Source organism: Ylistrum balloti, unplaced genomic scaffold, assembly GCF_031769215.1.
Source record: "Ylistrum balloti isolate Yb309-2 unplaced genomic scaffold, AGI_CSIRO_Ybal_v1 Utg370006, whole genome shotgun sequence".
NCBI lineage: Eukaryota > Metazoa > Mollusca > Bivalvia > Pectinida > Pectinidae > Ylistrum > Ylistrum balloti.
In genome coordinates, this window is record NW_026782081.1 from 1,006,175 (window position 1) to 1,027,417 (window position 21,243).

The window sequence follows — 21,243 nt, forward strand, 5'->3', positions numbered from 1 at the left end:
CATTTTATGAATTGAAGATGAGAAAATTGAATGTACCAACAATTGACAACAACAATTAATATTTCAATTAAGAAAAAAATATTTAATTGCATATCAAGGTAATATTATGTATCTAATATCAACATGATATTTGATTTTTACAGCAAGTATATTGTCTAACCATACGGTTATATGATCATCACAAACAACATGCAGCAAATGTTAAGCTAATACCCCTTAATATAAAATAGCAATGGCACAACGGTTGAGAGCTTGCTATAACATACTAAAGATACACAATGCATACACCTACAGAATATCTTATCTAATAAGGTACAACCAGTTATAAATGCCTAAGTTTTCAGGCTGATATACTGAACACTAAAAGTGTACATCAGTCAACACTATCAAAACAATTAGCTGGTTGAATTACCAGGATATATACCTCATTGAGTTGAAATACTGTTAAAAACATTTGTGAAATAAGTACCACTTAACCTCAATACTATTTGTTCTTAAAGGGATTTCTTTGGTCTATAATCATTCAGACAACACACTTCTGAAGACTTAACTGTATTATGGAAATTCCAGGAGCAGCATCATTATTGACAAGGGTTTCTATAGCAGTTTTTAAAAGGCTTTATCTGAACTTACAGTGATCCTTAATGTATCACATCAAATAAAGTACAGATCTGATATCTTCTATCTGTAGATAATTAACAGATAAAATCCATTTTCAGCAGTATCATGATAACTTACACTTCAATATATGTATATGTACAGCCATTACAGGTGATTTTCTACTAAACACTTTTAATCATTTCTATGATTCAGAGTCTATACACACCAGTCTTGTTGGTTTATTAACAAAACTGAATATATGGTTGGATAAATGTTCTTTTTTTAAAAGTCATGATTCATGTAAAACTTATATAAAAAATATTTATTTTTACAATTTTAATTGAACAAGAATTATTGAGTGACATACAAGTAGTAACATAGCATTTGGCAGTTATTATTAGTCTTGTAGGACCTGAGGGATATCTTGATGAAATTCATTTGTTTATGTCTCAATTGTTAAAATCATGCAAACAAAAAATGCATCACTTCAATGCAACATCAACATGTTAATGTTTTCATACAAAATAGTAGGGAAGATGTAATAATGACAAATAGAAAATTAAATATTTGCTAATTAATCTGATGTCCCATTTAGACTGAAAGATGTAATTGTCTGGATAGGTCTCAATAATGTTAGTCGACATACTCAGATGATTTATCTGTATATATACCAATACCATAAATTTGTTTTACATTTTCTTTTGCAATTAACCTTTATCGCATGCTTTCCTTGCTATTCAGCACACATGTATGTTTTATTTAAGCTTGCCAAAGATTTTATGAAATAATTACTGATTTCTTAAATAAACATATATCCAATGAAAATTCCTATAAGATCCTACATATCTCATTAAGTGTGTCATAAAATGTTGAGCTATGTAACCTGACATCTGACATGTTGTGTTTGCCCTGTTTCGCTGCAGCTGCAAAAATCAGAAAGTAAATTGTCTAACCTGTTAAAATGATAATGTAAAACCTCCTATTCTTATGAATAGAGTAAGTACTATGATTGATTTGTAGACGATGAAATTTATGAAATGATGATATCCAATGGAAGCGGAATATGAAATAATGAATTGAAGTTTATGCTTCTGAACCATACCTACTTTATGCCTTGAAAAGGTATGTAGGAAAGGTTAACAACAATCAAAAATAAAAAATAAAAGAATCATCTGATACAGAAAGTGCCAACTGCATCAATGACATCTCCATCCCAGCGTTAAATATGATATATGCCGATATCAAATACTAACATTATATATATGTTGATATCAAATCCTACATGTAGCGCAAATATGTACCTCCAAACAGCTCCAAAACCAAGAGATTCTGCTCTTTTTGTAAATTTCCTATGCACACATGAAAAAAAAAAGCTTGTGGTATATAAAGCTATTTAGATCGTTTTTGACATTGAAACATGATAAATCGCTTATTTGATATATATCCTTTTAAAGACACTATGAAGTCTTCAGTCAAACCAAAATCCTGCCAAATTTACATCTAGGATGCTTTGCATACCTTAAAATTTATCCAGGGAATTGCAAGTATTTGAGATACAGGTAATTGAGAGCAGAACTCTTGGATATTTTGTTGTTGCATCCAGTAGTTCACCAGCAAATAAGTTACCAAACTAAAGTACCTCCCTCGTACATTGATTGAAATAAAATCATTGACAGAAATTTTATCAATTAATGTAAAACATATCTACCTTGAACAGAGTCATAATGGCAGTGAATTACAAAATCATAACAGAGTGTATACATATATCAAATAAATCATCTAACGTGCTCTATGTCACAGGTTCCTCTTTTATGCTGACTGAGTCCAATGTCCAAGAGCTTGGCAATGCTTTTTCTGTATCCTGAATTTCTGTATGCTTTGGAGACTGGGAGGAGTCCTCTCCGCCTGGATTAGAGGACATTGCACTATTATAGCTTGATGAATCATCTGCACAAGTTGATGAGTTTGATGGTTGTTCTGTGTTGTCATTTACCTTAAAATCTTCTGTTTCTGTTAAACAGTCCAAGCTTTCTCCAGAACCGTTCTGACTTATTGCTTGAGATTCACTTGGAGAAGTTGTGTCATGATTATCATTTGATGCATTGTTTGGCAATAAAGAACTTTCTTTTGGCAATATGGAACTTTCATTGGATAAGTCAACAACAACACTGGATAGATTAGCTTCAGTCCTCGTATGACCTGTATCAGTTGAATTTGATACGTTTATAGCACTTATACTAGTATCTGAATTTGAAGACACTGATACTGCAGAACTGGTTCCCTGTGAAGCTTGCTCGCTTTGGAAAATGTCGTCACTTTTTGGAGATGTGGGAGAAGCAATCTTCACCATACCCATACTGGAGAATGCAGACAATGGAGGTAAATTACCTATGCACAACTGCTCTCCCTTTGTCTCCATATCAAGTTCAGACATAAGATCAGATAACTTCTTGGCTTTTCGAATTTCATTTTGGTGTATAATGGTGTATAAGTGTTCTGTCAACTGTTCTTTCAGTTCAGACTTCTTCTGCAAGTCCAACTTGGCTTCAATGAATTCCTTTTCAGCCTTGTCGTAACGTCTCCTGAAACATCAAAAATAAAATATTTCTAATTTACTTCTATGATCTTAGATATTATAGAGAATCTGAGAATACCTCAAAGAAATAGTGATGATAATCTTTAACTGTCAAATCAAAAAGGGTTGCTGTCGGACATTTTCTTCTCCTGATTTGTATATAAATGGATGTACATGTAGGCTAGGATCAATCCAGTTCTTCTCAAGAAATAGAGATAATGAAAATTCACTGTACATGTAGGCTAGGATCAATCCAGTTCTTCTCAAGAAATAGAGATAATGAAAATTCACAGTCAAAATCCAAGCTGATCTCCAATCTGCCTTTTTTTACAAGTCTCGAAACTGACCATGTATACAAGAGACTAAGGGGACCTACATGTACATATGAAATTTTCAAATGATCAATCAACTGCTTCAAGAAATAGTGATAACTTCAAATTCTTAGCAGGCCACATTTCCGCCATTATGTTTCCCTGATCAGCACTGTACTAGAATTGAAAGGGCAAAAGTTGGGACCAAAGGAAATTGTAACGAGAAAGATTCATCCAGTGCTTTTATAGTGATAACTTTCATAGTCAAAGTCCAAGATAGCTACCCGTCACCGATTTTTGCTTTATTGATCCATCTCAAAATTATAAGAGCACTTCTAAGGACTAAGATGAGCCTACACTATATGGAAGTTGAGAGAAAATACTAAAAGCGACATCCTTGATACTCCAGACATTACGCTAACTACTGCTAACTATTGCTCTCTGCACTCCTGGAACATTCCATGGCAATATTGAAGGTTCCATGTGTGACACCTTGTGGATAAGATGGGTAAAATGTACTGGCTGTGAAGTTAGATGTCGCTCCTTTGTTAACTTCAAAGGAGCATATCAGTCTGTAATTGTTTTTTCTCCTGGAACCCTTGCTAGACCTATCAAATTACTTCCTATTGCATTCAACTTGCCATGAAATGTTCAAGAGGCGCAAAGTTAGCACATTCCTCTGAGTATCGAGGATGCAAAAGAGACAACCAATGTCTGTTTGTTTGGATTTAATAAGATCCTTCTCTGCTTGGATATCAAATGGTATGCAGGGCATCCTACTAGGGTGTTGGGTCACATGTTTAATTGAGAAGGATACTGTTATCTCATGATGTAAAAGCTGTACCAGGCGAAACTAAAGTCGACAATATCCTACTCAATAAAACTCCAAACCTGTCATCCTCAAATGCTTCAAAATTAAATTATCAAAGATTTATCTTATTACTAGCTTGTGTTAATCTAAACATACGTTGCTTCCATGTAATCTCTACTAGCAGATTCAATCCTATTCCGCACTACTGTTACATCAGCACTCAGTAGGTTGTCTAGTATCATCAATTCCTTCTGAATGTGTGTCAGCTTTTCTGCTTCCATCCTGGCTTTCTTTTGCCTGTGGGTATATAATGATACTGCATGAAAAGGCATTTATATACTTAGATATTTGATGGGACTGCGAATCCTTTTCAAATTAAAGGATTTTTGTGAGGCAAGTTAGTATTGTTTTGGTAGAGTTCAATTTCACCCCGTGAATTTGATATCTGGTATGCTGAATGAACCCTTGTTTTTCCATAATAGAGAGCAGGTTGCTATAGATCTTAAGAGTCTTGGATTGATGCATAATAACACAAAATCACTTGGTGGCTAGTAGTAACGTTATTCAAGTACAATGGATGGTCTGGTAGCACAGTGGTAATGCATTTGCCTTTCAGCAAGCTATCTGGGGTTTGATTCCCGAATGGACGTGAAAAGGTATGGGGTCACCTGTTGGACCATGTGGGTTTTCCCAGGGTACTTTGATTTCCTCCCACAGTAAGAATTCCATCCCAGCCAACAAGAGTGATTAATATAAGTTTGAAACTTGTTTCACAATTGTTGTAACCCATGTAGAGTTTATTTATCAAATACTATCCATTAATATGTTTGACAAGAAAAAAATAAAGTTAAATTTAAGAGCACACAAATCCAAGAAGATATATATATTTCAAGACTTAATAAAACATCTTTTGTAATAATACTTTATAGCTTAATTGTTTACAAAAATACATAAAGATTTATTTTTTCTATGGAAGGTGAAATCCATATGGCCTTTCATGACTATTACATCAGACCAAAAGCACCACTAGAATGCAGGCCCATCAACATCACAGAAATGTACCCACATCACAGAGTATAGGACCTACAGTTTAACAGAAATGTACCCACATCACAGAAGTGCAGGTCCTACAGTTTAACAGAAATGTACCCACATCACAGAAATACAGGACCTACAGTTTAACAGAAATGTACCCACATCACAGAAATACAGGACCTACAGTTTAACAGAAATGTAGGTTCTACAGCTTCACAGAAATGCAGTACTACATAACACAGTCACAAAAAATCACTGAAATTGGTAAACCTTATAATGCCTTTTCCCAAAAATGTTTTAGGCATAAAAGGCTTTCCATTTCAATAGTTATGATAGTAAATATATTCTTGCATGCTCGAGTGTGCCTGGTACATGAACTTACCTCTCAGACAAGGTCTTGGCTAAGAGTGCTTTTTTATGTTTGTTAGCCTCCTCAATCTCTTTTTGTTGCTCTCTGAATTTTTCCAAGTTACCAAGGTCACGACTGTAAAAACCAGAAAATACTTCCATGAGTATTGAATGTTTTGTAATGTTCGTCAAATAAGCCATGGCTAGGAAATGATACTAATGGCTGGTAATCCAAGTAACTCATTTGATTCACTTATTTACACATGCACACATAAAATAAATTCAATAACTTCCTTTGACATTTCAAAACATTGATGAGTGTCTTACTGGACCCAAATATATGCTCTTTATCAAGTTCAAAGGTTTTTATGCAACAAACAAAATGAAATAATTTGTTATTGATGCAGAACTCTGAAAATTTGCCACCCACTTATCAATTTAGTTATTTCACAAAACACAAGGAAAAGGCCGGATCTTCAAGTGACAGTAAAAGACCTGCAGTACATGACATACTTCAGAGCCTCTTCTGGACCAAGGTCTTCAAACTTTGGTTCCTCCTTCACTACAATTTTCTCCGGTATTTGATCAGCAAGTGTCATATCTGTAGACTCCATATCACTTCGACCTGACAGAGCGCCACTGGTTGGAAACTGACTGCGGTCACGTGGAATTTTATTACCTGTGATGAATCATAAATGCATACCATAGTAATTAATATTCTAACAACAAATGAAAGCCTTGTAATGTTTACCTATCACAGACTGATATCTCAACAAATCTGACCTCTATGACCTTTAAAACAAGGTCAAATGTACTCAATTACATGAAGATGCTGAAGCCCCAATGGAATTGTATCAAGATGACCTAGATTCATGTAACACTCAATGGAATGGTATCAAGATGAGATAGATTCATGTAACACTCTTAACAATTCTTTTTCCATTTTCAAATCCTCTTTTTTCTACCTTTACTACAGTGTATGATGGCATGATGCAAGCATAGGAGGAAAAAATATTATAATGAATTACTTATACTCTAAACATAATAAAATTACCCTTGGAAAAACAATTTCAAGTGCAGTGTATTGTAGTGAAATGATCTTTTAGTGATCAAATTTTTTAGTTATCCTGTTATACAATATTAATTTTTCAAATTAAAAATTATTCTCACATGATTGGTTTGGTATGGGGTTAGATGTAGGTTTTGGTTGAGATACATTTTGCCCTGCTGAAGGCACTTCTGAAGCACTTCCTCTTGCTGCAGAAGGTGGCATTCGTCTCTCAGGTGTTCGAGTCTTATTTCTCTGCTGAAATTGGCCTTGTTTGTAGGGCATGGGTATTAAGTTCTTTGAAGCTGAAAGGGAAGAAACAGAAATATTTTCAATAGATTATATAAGAGAAATGGTTGTCTTTCAAATAAGTCATTTAGAGCATTGGCCTATGTAACCTCAGGTAAAGATCAAAGGTATGTGTTTTGATCATATCAATCCAAGTAAGCTGAAAGACTGACTGGTCTGTGTCCTAGCTTGGTCAAGACACTCTACCCTAATCACTCTGGATAGCATGTGATGGGCCTCCCATATGTTGTTCACAGAGGTAGCAACCAGTTACTTCACATACAATGCAAGGAGACTCTGCCTTAAACAGACCATGGCTGTTTCAGGGGTGATAAGGCAAGCGAATAAACAAATTTAATAAAAATGTTTATTATAACAATTTGTTCTCTCCAAATTGGAAAAGTTAACTCAAAAATCACTCAAATTCATGTAAAATCTTTTTTGAGCTTCAAACCTGCTTGGTTAGTTCAGCTCATTGGTTGTTAAACTTGACAGTGTGAAACAAAGGTAAGTCACCCCGGGGAATCAGAATGGGTTTCCCTACTGATGGTGGTTCACCCATGAGTTTTCACCCAAAAAGCAAAATGTTCCCTTAGCAACATTATAATGAAGGCTCTATAGAACTGATGTTGATTTTTTTTTAACTTGAATACAACGTAAAATAAAGTTAATTTTCATTCTCCATTCATGCTTCATTTTTGAGTTAATTTTCTTTATAAATATTACACTGATTGTCTATTCATTTGCCACTTGTTGCCGTTTTAGATACATGTGATATATAGCTATCAGCTGACTAGCTATTAGCACAATTTAAGATCCTAAATGGCTGGTATCACATAAGCCGCAAGGTGACGTGTTAAATTTTGCAGCTTCATCTAGATGTCTGCCTGAAATGTTTTATAGTGCTGGCGAACTGGTATTGTCCCTAAACTTAAACGAACAGACCGCTGTCCCTGATTAAAGGCAGTTTGACGCTCATATACGCATCTAGAATATAAACAACAGGAGTGAAAATTAAGGCTACTACACATATGATATGGTTATTATGGAACTGGACTTTACTGTTTTTCACTCCGATTGTTTACTTTTCCAGTGCCAGTGGCGAGATCAGAAAGTCGGGGTGCAATGACACGAACTACAACATATAAGTTTGCAATATGTGTTTTGATGCAACATGTTAATAATTCGGATATATTAACCTCTCTGCTGCACAGGTGATCTGTCAGCTTCCCGACCTTTCAACCGACGGAGATCTTCATCAGAAAATCCTGTCCACCCCGCCATGTTGCCACGAAAATATCAACAATCAGAATCATTGGTAAGTTTTACAACACAAATCTTTAACACTACAACAATCTAAGCGTTTCCGTCACAATGATTTCAATATAGCAGACTCCAGTCTCAACTTGGCGGGGAACTTTCAAATGATATAAACAACAAAAGTATACTAATGTAGGTAGGCTTTCATGTCAAACAGCACCTGATATGTATTAGGAAGGAATTATTGTTATTGATGAAATAGCGTTATCACCAACTTAAGGTAGCGAGCTCTGACATTAAAACATTTAAAAACCAAATTAAATTAAAGAATTTGAGTTACATGGTAGACCAACCCGTCTCAGTAGTCCCCATCTCTCTCGAATGAGGGTACAAATCACACAAAATTGATGAAATACAAAACATGACCCCTCCCCCTTAGCCCCCCTCCCCTTTACAGTTTTCAATCAATCTCCTGTAAAACTACATTGTGATGAGTACACTGTACCTCAGTTGGCTACATCTTTACCATATATTAATAGTATAGTATATTTTTGGCATTTTGCTGGAGTTTTATGATTTTTTCCTTCAGACAGACACGCATATATACTTAAGCAGTGTGCAGGTAAACTTTCCAGTCATCACGTAAAGAATGGATGGAGAGTTAATTTGTAACTACAAGAAGTGCAGAAAGAGGTTAAACTCGTTTGCATGGGTAAGTAGACCAATTTCAAGGCATTTTTAATCATCAAAAGAGAAGGAAAAGTTTACAAATCCACCAGCTCATTCTAGCAATTTGAGTTTTTAAAAAGATCTATAATCTATATGCACTATATGCACAATGTTGTGACTAAATTGTTTGTGTGTACATATATATGCAAGACTTCACCATTTCATTGAGTTAAACATATCAGCTACTGATACCAATTTTATGGCAATTGCATAGTTAAATCCTGTTTGATTTGATGCATGTAGATCTATCAGCAGATGCTTTTCTGATTCCTAAGTCTTTACATGTTCAATGTAAATTATGAATTATTAATCAAATGTCTGTTGCAGGTGACTTCTTGTTCTCGTATCCTTGGATGAAACGGATGAATGACTTTGCTAAGTTGGTTAAAAAGTATATTAACTTTGAAGACATGAAGATGATTTTAAAACACAATATTACTTATATTGAATAACAAGTAAATCAAAATCACTACAGGCTGAAAATGGTTATACCAGTTAAATTAAAAACCATGATCTGAAATAAGTAAGTATTGACCAGTTATTGAGTATCTGTTATTTCATTTTTTTCTGTAATCCTTACTTTGTGAGCCTTGCCTCATGTCTTATTCCAAAATTTGACATTTCTATAGACATTTGTTGTGAAAACATTATTTATTTAGCAATAAAAAAGACAAATATGATGCATGTGTCATGTAGTCATATTTTAGAAAATTCCTTAACACATTTCCTCAATCAGACATTTTTTGCGATGAAGATGGAGCAAGAGAGTTCAACAAATCATACACATGCCCAGCTTGTGAGTAAACTACAAATTATGTACCTATGATATATATATATATATATAATAGTTGCATAATACAAATACAGTGTATTATATCATATTCATTCTTATACATGCCCTAAGGACATGAAAATTTTCCAAAGAAAGGGAACTCTTATGATAGTCTACAACTCTGACTTTTGAACTCATGTTAGCAGTTTCAGTTTTGTTATATAGAAACTATTCATTTAGTGATTGTGTTGAGGATTATTTTGTCTGAAATTACAAGTTTGTTTATTTTTGGATTCAACTGCATATGCATGGATATTCATTTTACAACATTATGGTAAGTCATACAAGATGAAAACATCTGAAATACTGAGGAGGGTAGGGAGCATTTATTAGAATAAATGTATCTAATCATTTATGACTTTTTCTTTTTATTTAGCAAACTTTTCTTTGGTTAGCAGTACAATCAGACATGTATAAAGTCATCATTATAGTGCTAATTTGATTTAAAATAATTGACAAATCTCTTAAAATCATGAATCATGACAGACAAATGCAAATACTGCAGTGGCAAATTTCTGCCATCCAGTTATTTAAAATGGTATTATTATAACACAACTTTTTAAAGGTAATGACTATTACAAATCATGTTATTTTGTAAAGCTAATGTCACTTAAAGCCAAATTTGTTAACTTGTCGAGATAATTAACAAGACAAGTCAAGTAAAATCATCTGATCATTCACAGTCATGATAGTCAAACTTGTCATGATCTCGAAAAGTCGACATAAACTTGGTCAAAAGTTGCACAAATTAAGACAACTGTTCACAATATATTATCTCACAAAATCAAGTTTAGCACTGAGACTTAAAATAGATGACAGAAATATAAAGTCGGGGAATGGACAATATATATATAAAATGTTCATTTAAAAGTTTCTTCATTCTATAAGATACCTGTAATACATGATATATTGTATTTATCTCCACATTTGAATATTTTGATATGGTTTTTCAGGTGAAAATACTTTATCTGGAAAGTTTGACATCATAAGAATTGATCTACAGCCAAATGAACAGTATAAATCGGTTAGTACTTTTAACATCAGGATTTTTAAGAACATAGAAGATTGTTCCTGAGTTTCCTTAAAAAGAATCAATTTACTTCCCAGCCCATACATTCAATAGGTCACATGGCACCAACAGTAAAATGTGTTTATCTGTAACTGGAATACTTAAATCATATACTATAGATTGACATATATAGTGGTAATCTTGTTTCAGCACTTTTCGCACCAAAGTGTTGTATTGAAATATAATTGCACTAATTGCAGATACAAATTCTAAGACGGCCTGTTCTTATCATACTTTCATCTACCATAATGCATCATCTGTTGAGCGTTTGTACACAGTTCAAGTTTTCAACCTCTTCTCAGGAAGTCCTTAACTGATTTCAATGAATTTGTAGGAATTTCCCTTGGTCAAAGATGCACCAAAATTTTTATTATGTGGTCCATGCTCCAAGGGATTTTAAGGGGCAGGACCGAAGGCAGTCACCATTGCATGAATTTCACAAAACTTCTTCTCTAGACCAAGATAAGTTTTAAACCAATACTCTCTGTAGATAGCAGGGTCTCTTGGGTAATTCTATATAAATAAATTTATAGTGGAATTACAGTTTTGGAGAAAGTCCAGATTGATTACAGGATCTTAAGGTACTTTATCAAAATTGTCCATTTCATGACTGGGCTCCAGGTTTGCCCTGGGTGAGGGGGAAGATTACTTCAGTTTACATTGGAAAATGATACTTTTGATTCATTTTGTTCATGTTCTACTGTAAGTCATGCAAATCTTATTGGTTTTATTATTATGAGAGGGCATTTTGATACTATGACAGTTCTGGTTTACCCCCAAGGGACTAATTAAGGGGTGATACCATAAAAGGGTTATACTGACTTGAGTGTCAACAATTTTTGTCTATCTAGACAAAGATACGCTGGAAACAAATACTCTTCATAAATGGAAGGGTCTTTGAGGTGCATAACCAAAATTGAAATAAGGGGCTCATATTTGCCCCAGGGGATAGAGTAAATCTGTTATCAGTTACAGTAATGATGAAACTCTGTCATTTAGCAACTTATGCCAGATATATCATAAGATTGTTTAAGCTGGGTGAGATGTTCAATATAATAATTAATGAAATTATTTTGTCATATTTTGAAGATGGTCTTGGCAGGACAAAAACCAGAAACCATTATGGAAATTTGTACTCGAGCTATGTCTTTCTGGACCTATCAGGTAATGAATTAACCACAAAGTTAAGAAAGTCATATAACCAAAACCGAAATTCTAGAAATATTAACGTTTAAGTAAAAAGTCTTCATTCCCTATTATCAGATTATGTCTTAATTTTGCATTTCTGTAAAAACATGCTATGATGTTACTGACATGTAATATTGTATTATGACTTTCATCAGCAACAAGGCCTGATTCACTACTATTTGATATTGCTTTAATATACTCTATCTGACAGGCTCACCAAGAAAGGACCTACCAAGAGTATGTGGCTACCAAAGCCAAGGAAAGAGCTGTACAACTGGAGCAATACTACGAACAGATAGTGTCTCGGACACAGACAGAACTGACATGTATCCTTCAATATTTCAATATAAGAAAATAATGAAGTCTTTTAAAGGTTAGTTAAAGATTTTTCTATCATGGGGTGATTCAGTTTACATTATTTAAACCTTTATTGTCTAATTCTCCAGGTTTTTCACAACATAGCTCATGAACCACAAAGGTATAAATATTCAAACATCAATTTATGTAAATTTCCACTGATATTTTTCTTCTTTTTTTCTTTCTTTTTTTATAACCATCAGCATGTCTACAGATAATTGGATAAGAACCATCTTCAATATTTTTAATTGTCATCAGTCAAGTTTTGTATATTTCAGGAATAATAAGAGGCCCTGGAATGGGCCTTGATAGGCATTTGATAGTCAATATTCAATAGCAACAAATGCACAATATGTAATATCCTTTTGAATGTAAATTTCCCCTTTGGCACCCCAAAAAGATATTATTGTACATTCTAAATGATGTTTCAGAGAAACACAGGTGAAATCCACACTGGCAATAGGAGAGAGCAGCAGGTTAAAGCAAAAGTCCGAAGTTGTTAAACTGACCTCATTTATATAATAACAGATAAACTTTACCCTGTGAAATTTGCACTAACATAAAGGAGAAATAGCATTTTAAAGGAAAAGTTAAACTAATTCCCTTGTCCCCAGGGCAAACCAACTCAAATACTCAAATGATTGCTCTCTCCTAGTGTTTCGGACCAAAATTGGTTGAAATTGGCGGAAAAGTAATGGAATCGCCCCAAATACATCGTGTATGAAAGGATTTTTTTTTTACCTTCTTGAACATAACCAGTGCTGTCTTCATCATGAAACACAAACTCTATCTCAAATCTATCATCCTCTGAAAATTGTGAATCCACTGTCATAGTAGATTCTCCTTCATTTGTACTTAACCCGGATGATCTCTGTCTCGAAGAACGACCGTCGATCTTTCGTATGCCTTTTCTCTTTTTAAATCTTTCAATAAATCCCGGTGAACTGACAAATCCAGTGACTCCTAATTTTCTGGCGATTTCCTTTGCTTTCTGTCTCAATACGGAGCCAGAGACTGCATGTCTAAAGCTGACATTAGTTCCTTCCATTTTACGCACCCAGTCGTAAAGGGCATCTTCAACTGCAATAAAATTGCCATGTCTCATGCGTTTTCTTGCAGGTGAAAAAGTCCCAGAATCGCATGCTTCCATTATTTGCTGTTTTTGCTTTACGATACCTGTAAGTGTGCTTCCCGTTATGCCAAAGTCTTTAGCAATTTCTGTTTTCAGTTTTTCTTTCCTTTCAACGGCTTTTATTATTTCTAATTTAGTTTCTAGAGTCAGGACAGTCCGTTTTCTTGGAGTAGAAGCAGCCAGGCATAACATTTCCACATCAAAATCATCTTGATCACTAGATGACAATGGATCATGACTTATCTCTTCTGGAGTCGTTTTGACTAATTTATCGTTCTTTGACCTGAACTTTCCTAACAATCTTTCGGCATTTATCTTAACATTGTCTTCCATGGTTGCTATTTTCAATGTCAAATATCCCGAGCTTGCAAGTAGTTGTTCAATGTCATTATCGGATTTTACAAAGTTAAAACACACGCCGACACTCCTGTGTATTTACTATATACGAGTTGGATACACCGCGTTTACACGACATTGTCGCAAGCACGTAGTGTATGCACTTCGCTAGGTTGTACCTAAAAACTTTCTTAAGGTCCACTTCAAACTCTTTCAGAAAAAGTCACAATGCACTTTTCTAAATCCTTCTTTGTGTAAACACGTATAATCACCAGCACTCGTTCCAATTTGTATGCACAACGATTTCCGATCCCGTAAAACTGCTCTATTTATAGAGCGCCTGTGTGTAACAAACCTTCACTGTAACAGAGATTCCCTGTACTAGGATCACGTGTTGTGTATGTGTACAGCTATAACCAAGTGCCCCAGAGAAAATCAATGGTGCGGTTACTTGAAAGAATTCGTGTAAACAGGAGAGACCATGTGGGTTTTATGTTAGCAGTTTTTACTAAATGTTTTAATAGAAACTGATATTTTCATGTTCATTTTAAGTGCCTGCAGTTTAAACAAGATGAAAGTATCATTATCAAATAATTTATTGAGTTACTTATTTTTCAATGATAGTAAAATGACGATAAAGAAAAGCGCGATATTCATTGTTTTAAAATTTGTTTGAAATTTACATTCAAGCCTTTCCTTAAGGATACTGAGACGACGAAGCCAATTTTCCAAAGTGATATAACAAAAAACAGACAGTTTACATAACCTGGTCACAGGTATGAATACAATGGCACACATGCATATACGACTCACACTGTCGGAAGACTGACATCACGCAGGTGTGACGATTTCCCCAGGAAGGGGGTGTTCTACGAATGCTGTTAACGGTAGGGGTGGGGATGTTATTTTAGGAAACAATGGCAAGGCAGTTATCTACTTTTACATATACACTGCCCTTTTCTTACCCGGATCATTACCCGAGATTTTTCCTTTTGTTTCTCACAGTCTGTCTTCATATGATTGAGATATTAAATTAAATATATAAATCTAATTTGATGAAAAATACTGAATAATTAAGTTTGACCTCAGAAGTAAAGTAAAGTGAAGTAAAGAGAAAAAGAATGCCATTATTGGTTAAAACAATATCACATTTCCGGTAATTGGTATCAAATCAATTTATTAATGGCAAATGATAGTAGTAATTTTCATTTAATTTTATTACCTTTTATCATAAGGGCCTATCAGTACATCATGATCATGAGTTTAGCGTATATTTACATGATCACTCAGATTTTGACCTATTCCATATCTCGATTGGTGGAGAAGTAATGTATGAATTGAATTTAAAAGAAATATCACAGTTTTACTTTAATGCAGTCCATTATGTTTCAAAAATGCTTAAAGCATATTATGGCTAAAATGTATATGATACAAATTACATCTTAAGAATTATCATTAAGTACAATGTATATATATATATGAGTAATGTAATTATGATGCATCTTATATGTTACTTTGGTATTTTGTAACTATTTAATCATTATTATACTTATGTTATAATGATCACTGTATTGCAAAAATGATGTACCTCAATGTTCCGATGTGATTTTGTAACGACTTAATTACTATAATAATCCTAATGTTATAATATCTTGGCAATAATTTTGATTTGCATGCCAATTCAACGTTCTCTTTCACTAAATTAATGTTGTTCTTTTTGTGAAATTTTCTTAAAGGAGGAAATAAAGAGAATAATAATACAACATTAGTAACAGCAAACACAAGGTAAATGTAAATAAAGTCGCAACTTTGAAATGTGATAAATTCAATATTTGTTACTTTAACTTGACAAAATATTACATCAAAATAAGATAAAAATTAACACATTCAAAGATTTCACAAGATATATCAAATAGGCTTCTTTGTACTTATTAAGGTGTAGAGAATAAAGTTGATTAAAATGTGAATTTTGTTTCAACATATTCGTAAATATTTTTATTTAAAAAGAAGTATCATGAATGTAAACTTGACAAAAATAGATAAAATGCAAGAAATACTAGTCTCTGAGTGCCAACATGTGAAGTTTTTCAGGTAAATTTATCTGTTGGAATGGATACTATTTAAGGGAAAAGACTAAAATCGCAATCAAAACAAACTGTCCTATAGGGGATTAAAAATGTTGACACACTTAGATACAACCACCATACTACGTTATAGAGTTGGTAATTAGCGTTGACATTTTTTAATTGCCCAAGCGTACCTCGATGTTTCTAATTATAGACCTTTATTCAGTATGTCATATTCGTTACATTTTACATGAAAATGACAAAGCGCTGGACAGTGAATTAAAAACAATAGTCTATAGCCATGAATTGCGCGTTCGTAATAAACGTATTGATACTATATCGTACTTTAAGTAATTTGGCCCCGACTTTGGTTTTGTTAAGTTCTGTTTCATCATAAATTCGACCTAATCGTACCAGGGACGTCCCTGATCGCACATTTCCCGATCGGAGACCGGTCCTAAGGAACATTTTCATTTCGCCATGCTTTCATAAAAATGATTTAGAATCCGGATTCATCAGAGTCCTTGAGTTAGCATTAACAAGTTTAGTAGCATTTCAGTATAATCTGCAAATGTGCATTCTCGAAACCCTTTGTCAACCGTATCGCTTCATCATCTGTAGAGTGAAACGAAGGGAAGTACGTCGGGGAGATCAAAACGTAGCATGACGAAAAAATAAATTCATGGTCAAAGAAGCTGACATTCTAATGCCTTTTTACCAAATTTGTGAAGAAGACACTTTGTTACACAACGAGTCAAACCTTAAAACTGATATTGTGACGCATGTGACTAACGTAAAGCCCTATATTGTTCAGCAGCCACATTTGTACATTTTAACCTTTGAATGTTACATCAAAAGTTGATCAAGTTAACCGTTAGGACCATTGTATGCATCAGGTTCTTGCATACTGCATTAAGATTTGTTGTCTTTCTTGTATAGATGTATAGGTAGTAACTACGAGAACATACCTATGCAAATTATGATTATCTTATCATACACTTATGGTCAATAATCCCAAAAAGTTAAATTCTTGAAGACATCATACAACTTATGATAGCATCAATTGTTATACTGCCGAAGGGGTGAAGTGAAGATGAGCTTACACCACAGTGCGGTGTCATTTGTCAGTAAATCTTTCTTTTCTGTTTGATGTTCAGGTAATAAAACCTGATATCTATCAGTTTTGAGCAAAAAAATACCTTGACATATAGTCCAAGGTCAAATTTGTTAAATCACTCAAACGACTTCTTCGGATAAGCAGAAAAACAGAATCAAAACATTTTGTTTTACATCTTTTGAATATTCTTTGTAACGCTACAAGTATTTTGAATATATTGATAATTTGGTTCATGTTTAATATGTGCTTTCTGTCTCCAGCAAAATTTCAGTATTTTTTACGATTCTCGAAAATACATGCATATAATGTAAAAGTAATTCAGTTGCACCTTCCTCCTCTATCTACAACAACGACATTGACATTGCTTGTTTAAGAAGAGATCAGCGCTGCTTCTATTGGCTTATTCTCTTTCAATATAACTCACCAACATAAATTTATCCACATATTGATTATCAATGAATATATCAATTACAAATATATTTCTCACCTGTCAACTCCATTTGGGTGAAATCCTCCCCGTTACAGATAATACTATGTCGTTGACAGAAAGAGCTGACCCATTGTGTGTCAATGCTTGATTTAGGAACTCCATATACATCCGTTAAATTCTTGGCCGCATCGGCTACCATTGCCATTGTGACAGAAGCTTTCTTTTCTCTCAGCCCAGTGTACCAGTTAGACAAAGTTTCTTCTAGATCGTACTGGCTACTTTCATCATCAGCTGACCGACTGATCTTGCTTGGAGAATGTGGTGAATTTGGGTCCGTATACATTTTTCTTTTCTTCAAAATTTTTGAAACTGTGGTTCTATCTATCCCAAATATCTGTGCAATCTCGCCTTGTGTGATTCGTGGACTTTCCTCGGCCATTTTGGATATTTGACATTTTACTGAATAAGGAATGTTTGTTCGTGTGCGCCTCATCGTAAATGCCTGTCTTGAAATTTGATTGGAATTATCATAAATTGAATTTAAATTACCAGATAATTGATTGTCTACATCATTTTCGCAAATGTAGAGATTTCGGTCATTATCTTGGATGGCAGACACTCCAAGTACATTTGAATGTTCTAAAAGAGAAAGTTGCGCAGTCCCTAAGTTTACTGCACCACTGTTGGACTGAACCGTATTCTGAAGCATTGCCAGATGACTGTTTGAGGTTCCACTCCCACTTTGCATCAAGAGTCGACTATTTGATGCTGTACTACTATTTGGTATTCCTATCCGACTATTTGAGGCAGAACTACTTCCATGGATCCCAAGGCGACTGCTAGATGACGTGATACTTCCTGGCATAATGACACAAGGCATAGACGACGGACTGTGAAATACAAGAGGAGCAGTACTTTTAGGAATAACCCTTCTATTGGATGTTTGAGTGACTGAAGCAGGATTTGCCCCAGTGCTGACCTCCATTGTTGGTATATTGGTGTTCTGTAATCGGCGACTATATTCGGGGCCAAGTTGTTCTAGTAAGTTTCTCAATGTTCTACTGGTGTGCTCGTCCATAATCTTTGCTTGAAGTCGATTTACAAACGTAATTACTCCAATTGACCTGTAAGTAAAATAAGTTATGTTTACACGTACACACATATATATACGACAGTCTCATTAAAACCACGTTCATGTAATGTATGGTTATTTGTGAAATATAATATGATAATATAATCAGCATTCTTTATACATTTTTATAGCATTCATTGTGTTCATCGTAAGTAGTCTTACGTTTAAGATAAATAAGATAGAGTCGAGAACACTGTTCTGGCTAAGTATTCAATATAATTCCATCATGAGAGGTAAATAAACGCCAATTAAAAACGAAAGGCGACACATACAAGTTTTTTTTTAGTTTGACTTCTACCGAAATATGGATTCAGTAATATTTATTGCGCGCAATTTAGATGAACAGAAAATTAATGTTTTTTTTTCCATAAAATATTTTATCCCAATGCTCAGATACAGACTTGTGTGTAAATGATGAAGTAGTCGAAGAGTTATTTCCATCTATCCACGACTTTATTTTTATCTTGTTCGGTGGCGACCGCGAGCAAGACAAACTAAAATCACCGACAGATAGTCGGAACCTTCCGGTCTAATGAAGAAGCTGTTTGTGATAATGTGTAAATGATGAAGCTGTTTGTGATGATGTGTAAATGATGAAGCTGTTTGTGATAATGTGTAAGTGATGAAGCTGTTTGTGATGATGTGTAAAATGATGAACTTGTATGTGATCTTCTGTAAATGCTGAAATTCTGTGATCATTGCAATCGATTTAATTTAGATCCGTCTCTAATAATTCAATATTGAATAGTTCATTTTAATTCAAATGTTTGATGAACGCATGTTATATATATAGTGTAAACTTTCTATGTTGAAATTGCTTGATTCTGTGATTCTTTTGTATGGCATTGAGTTTGAGACGGAAATGGGGGAAAATACTTACCACAATACCTCTTTAATTACCACAGCCCAAGGCAAAGCCACTGATTAAACGTCTTACTGACTTCAGTTCTAATTCGTCGCTTTTATAAGTGGCCGATTAGAAAATCCGTGGTCATTTCAAACCTATTTGTATCAGAATTCTGATAGACTTTACTCGATAATATTTTGACATTTGTATGAAAATGAGCATCAAAACATAACATAACAATTTGAGCAACCACATTTTAATTTTTTTCCAACTATCTTATATGTTTTCTTTTGTAAATTTAAGTCTTAAAACTATTTACGCCTTGTACGTATAGAACGAACATCGCCAGTCTCTGTGAATACCATTTCTTTGTCAGCTTTATCTAGATAACTGAGATTCTCCCCTCCTATCATTCCACTTTCTCCTGCATTCGAGAGCAGCAGGTCCTAAATGTTCATAACTTTCTGAATATGTCTCTGATTGACATCACTCTCTTAGTTGCTCACCTTAGACATTTCCACCAAGGAATATATTTTACTTGTATATCGTATATTAAATTCCATTAAATGTTTTATGGAGAGAAAAAAAGGAGAATAAAAAACACTTTTTTAAACATAAATACAACAGTTCCATGATTTGGTTCGCCGGGTCTCCGGCATGCTGAAAGGCATGTTTGATCCAACAATTTCTTATCACGTTCGTAATAAAAAAAAGAGATTGTACATATTTTTAACTTAATTGATAACAGTATTTTTGTCATGTGCACGTATACACAATTCGACCCATATAAAGATTGTTTTAAAAAAGCACAGGATGCCATAATACACACTCTCTAGACTAACACTAAAATCAATCGACAATGTACACACGTGATTGTGACTGTTCTTTGCAGTTATCTTTGAACTATTATATGACTAAAACATGTAATACAATATCAGATATACATTTTATGGTATGTCACACGTGATGTATACACATGAACACACGTGTGTATGCTAGTAATTACGTTGGTATGGTGATACACTTTGAATGTAGAACCGAGTTAAGTCTATCACGTGATATACAATCGGCATGGAGCCATCAATGTGCCAAGCACACAGTCACGTATTTCACATTTCGGTATTGCGGTGTGTTCGTATCAATGGAAATAACACATTAAGAATATTTAGTGAATTAGGTATACGTACCTTGCGATTTAAAGACGAACTCCAGTGGTAAATATTCCTTCCAGATTCTCCGTTGTCCTCTAGGGCATTACTTCGACTCAAAGTGTGCCCGGTCAGAGGTCATCATGGGGATACGGTTTATCACACGTTGTTGTTTTATCACGTATAATTCAGTATATTTTCATGTAAAATAATTTATTTTCGGCATGAAATGTGACGACGATGTTATATATTTACCGCAAATTTAACTATATTCAATTTTTGTTTTGTGGTACGATTCAGTAGTGTGTTCGATTTAAACTAGGTGTGATTATCCCCGTTTGTGGCCCCATCATGTAGCACACAGGGTCGGTGAATCACATGGTCTGTCAGGGCTGGGAAATGTGATAAGTTGACAGCTGTTGTTCACTGTGATCAGGTTAGTCGCTATCAACACTGGGTTATAAATAGAACAGTGGTTACTAGACTGGAGCTACACATATTACGTTTGTATTATACGCATAACAGGTCCGGTAGTGTGTTGTCTCTAATGCGTTTGTATCATAAATTTGTCAGTTATGTTCTCG

General features: G+C 34.2%; 1 protein-coding gene across 2 annotated transcripts; it reads right to left on the reverse strand.

Moving 5' to 3' along the window:
- Positions 1-61: 61 nt before the first annotated feature.
- On the reverse strand, positions 62-20,725 carry LOC132548135 (uncharacterized). 2 transcript variants are annotated; one of them, XM_060211957.1, is made up of 7 exons: positions 20,699-20,725; positions 17,590-18,656; positions 6,851-7,033; positions 6,194-6,359; positions 5,715-5,816; positions 4,454-4,594; positions 62-3,182 (listed from the first exon to the last, which is right to left on the reverse strand). In XM_060211957.1, the coding sequence occupies exons 2-7, from the start codon at positions 18,608-18,610 to the stop codon at positions 2,390-2,392; spliced, it is 2,406 nt and encodes an 801-aa protein (XP_060067940.1). In that variant the 5' UTR covers positions 18,611-18,656; positions 20,699-20,725; the 3' UTR covers positions 62-2,389. The 2 variants fall into 2 exon arrangements, with proteins under 2 accessions (XP_060067940.1, XP_060067941.1); XM_060211958.1 differs by lacking the exons at positions 17,590-18,656; positions 20,699-20,725 and adding an exon at positions 13,193-13,700.
- Positions 20,726-21,243: the final 518 nt, after the last annotated feature.

Excerpts from the sequence above, each read along its gene's own strand:
- LOC132548135 (XM_060211957.1), bottom strand. The coding sequence starts at position 18,610 with ATGGACGAGCACACCAGTAGAACATTGAGAAACTTACTAGAACAACTT. Across the intron at positions 4,595-5,714 it reads GCCAAGACCTTGTCTGAGAG|GCAAAAGAAAGCCAGGATGG; the intron begins GTAAGTTCATGT and ends ATATACCCACAG. Across the intron at positions 3,183-4,453 it reads AGAGATTACATGGAAGCAAC|GAGACGTTACGACAAGGCTG; the intron begins GTATGTTTAGAT and ends TTGATGTTTCAG.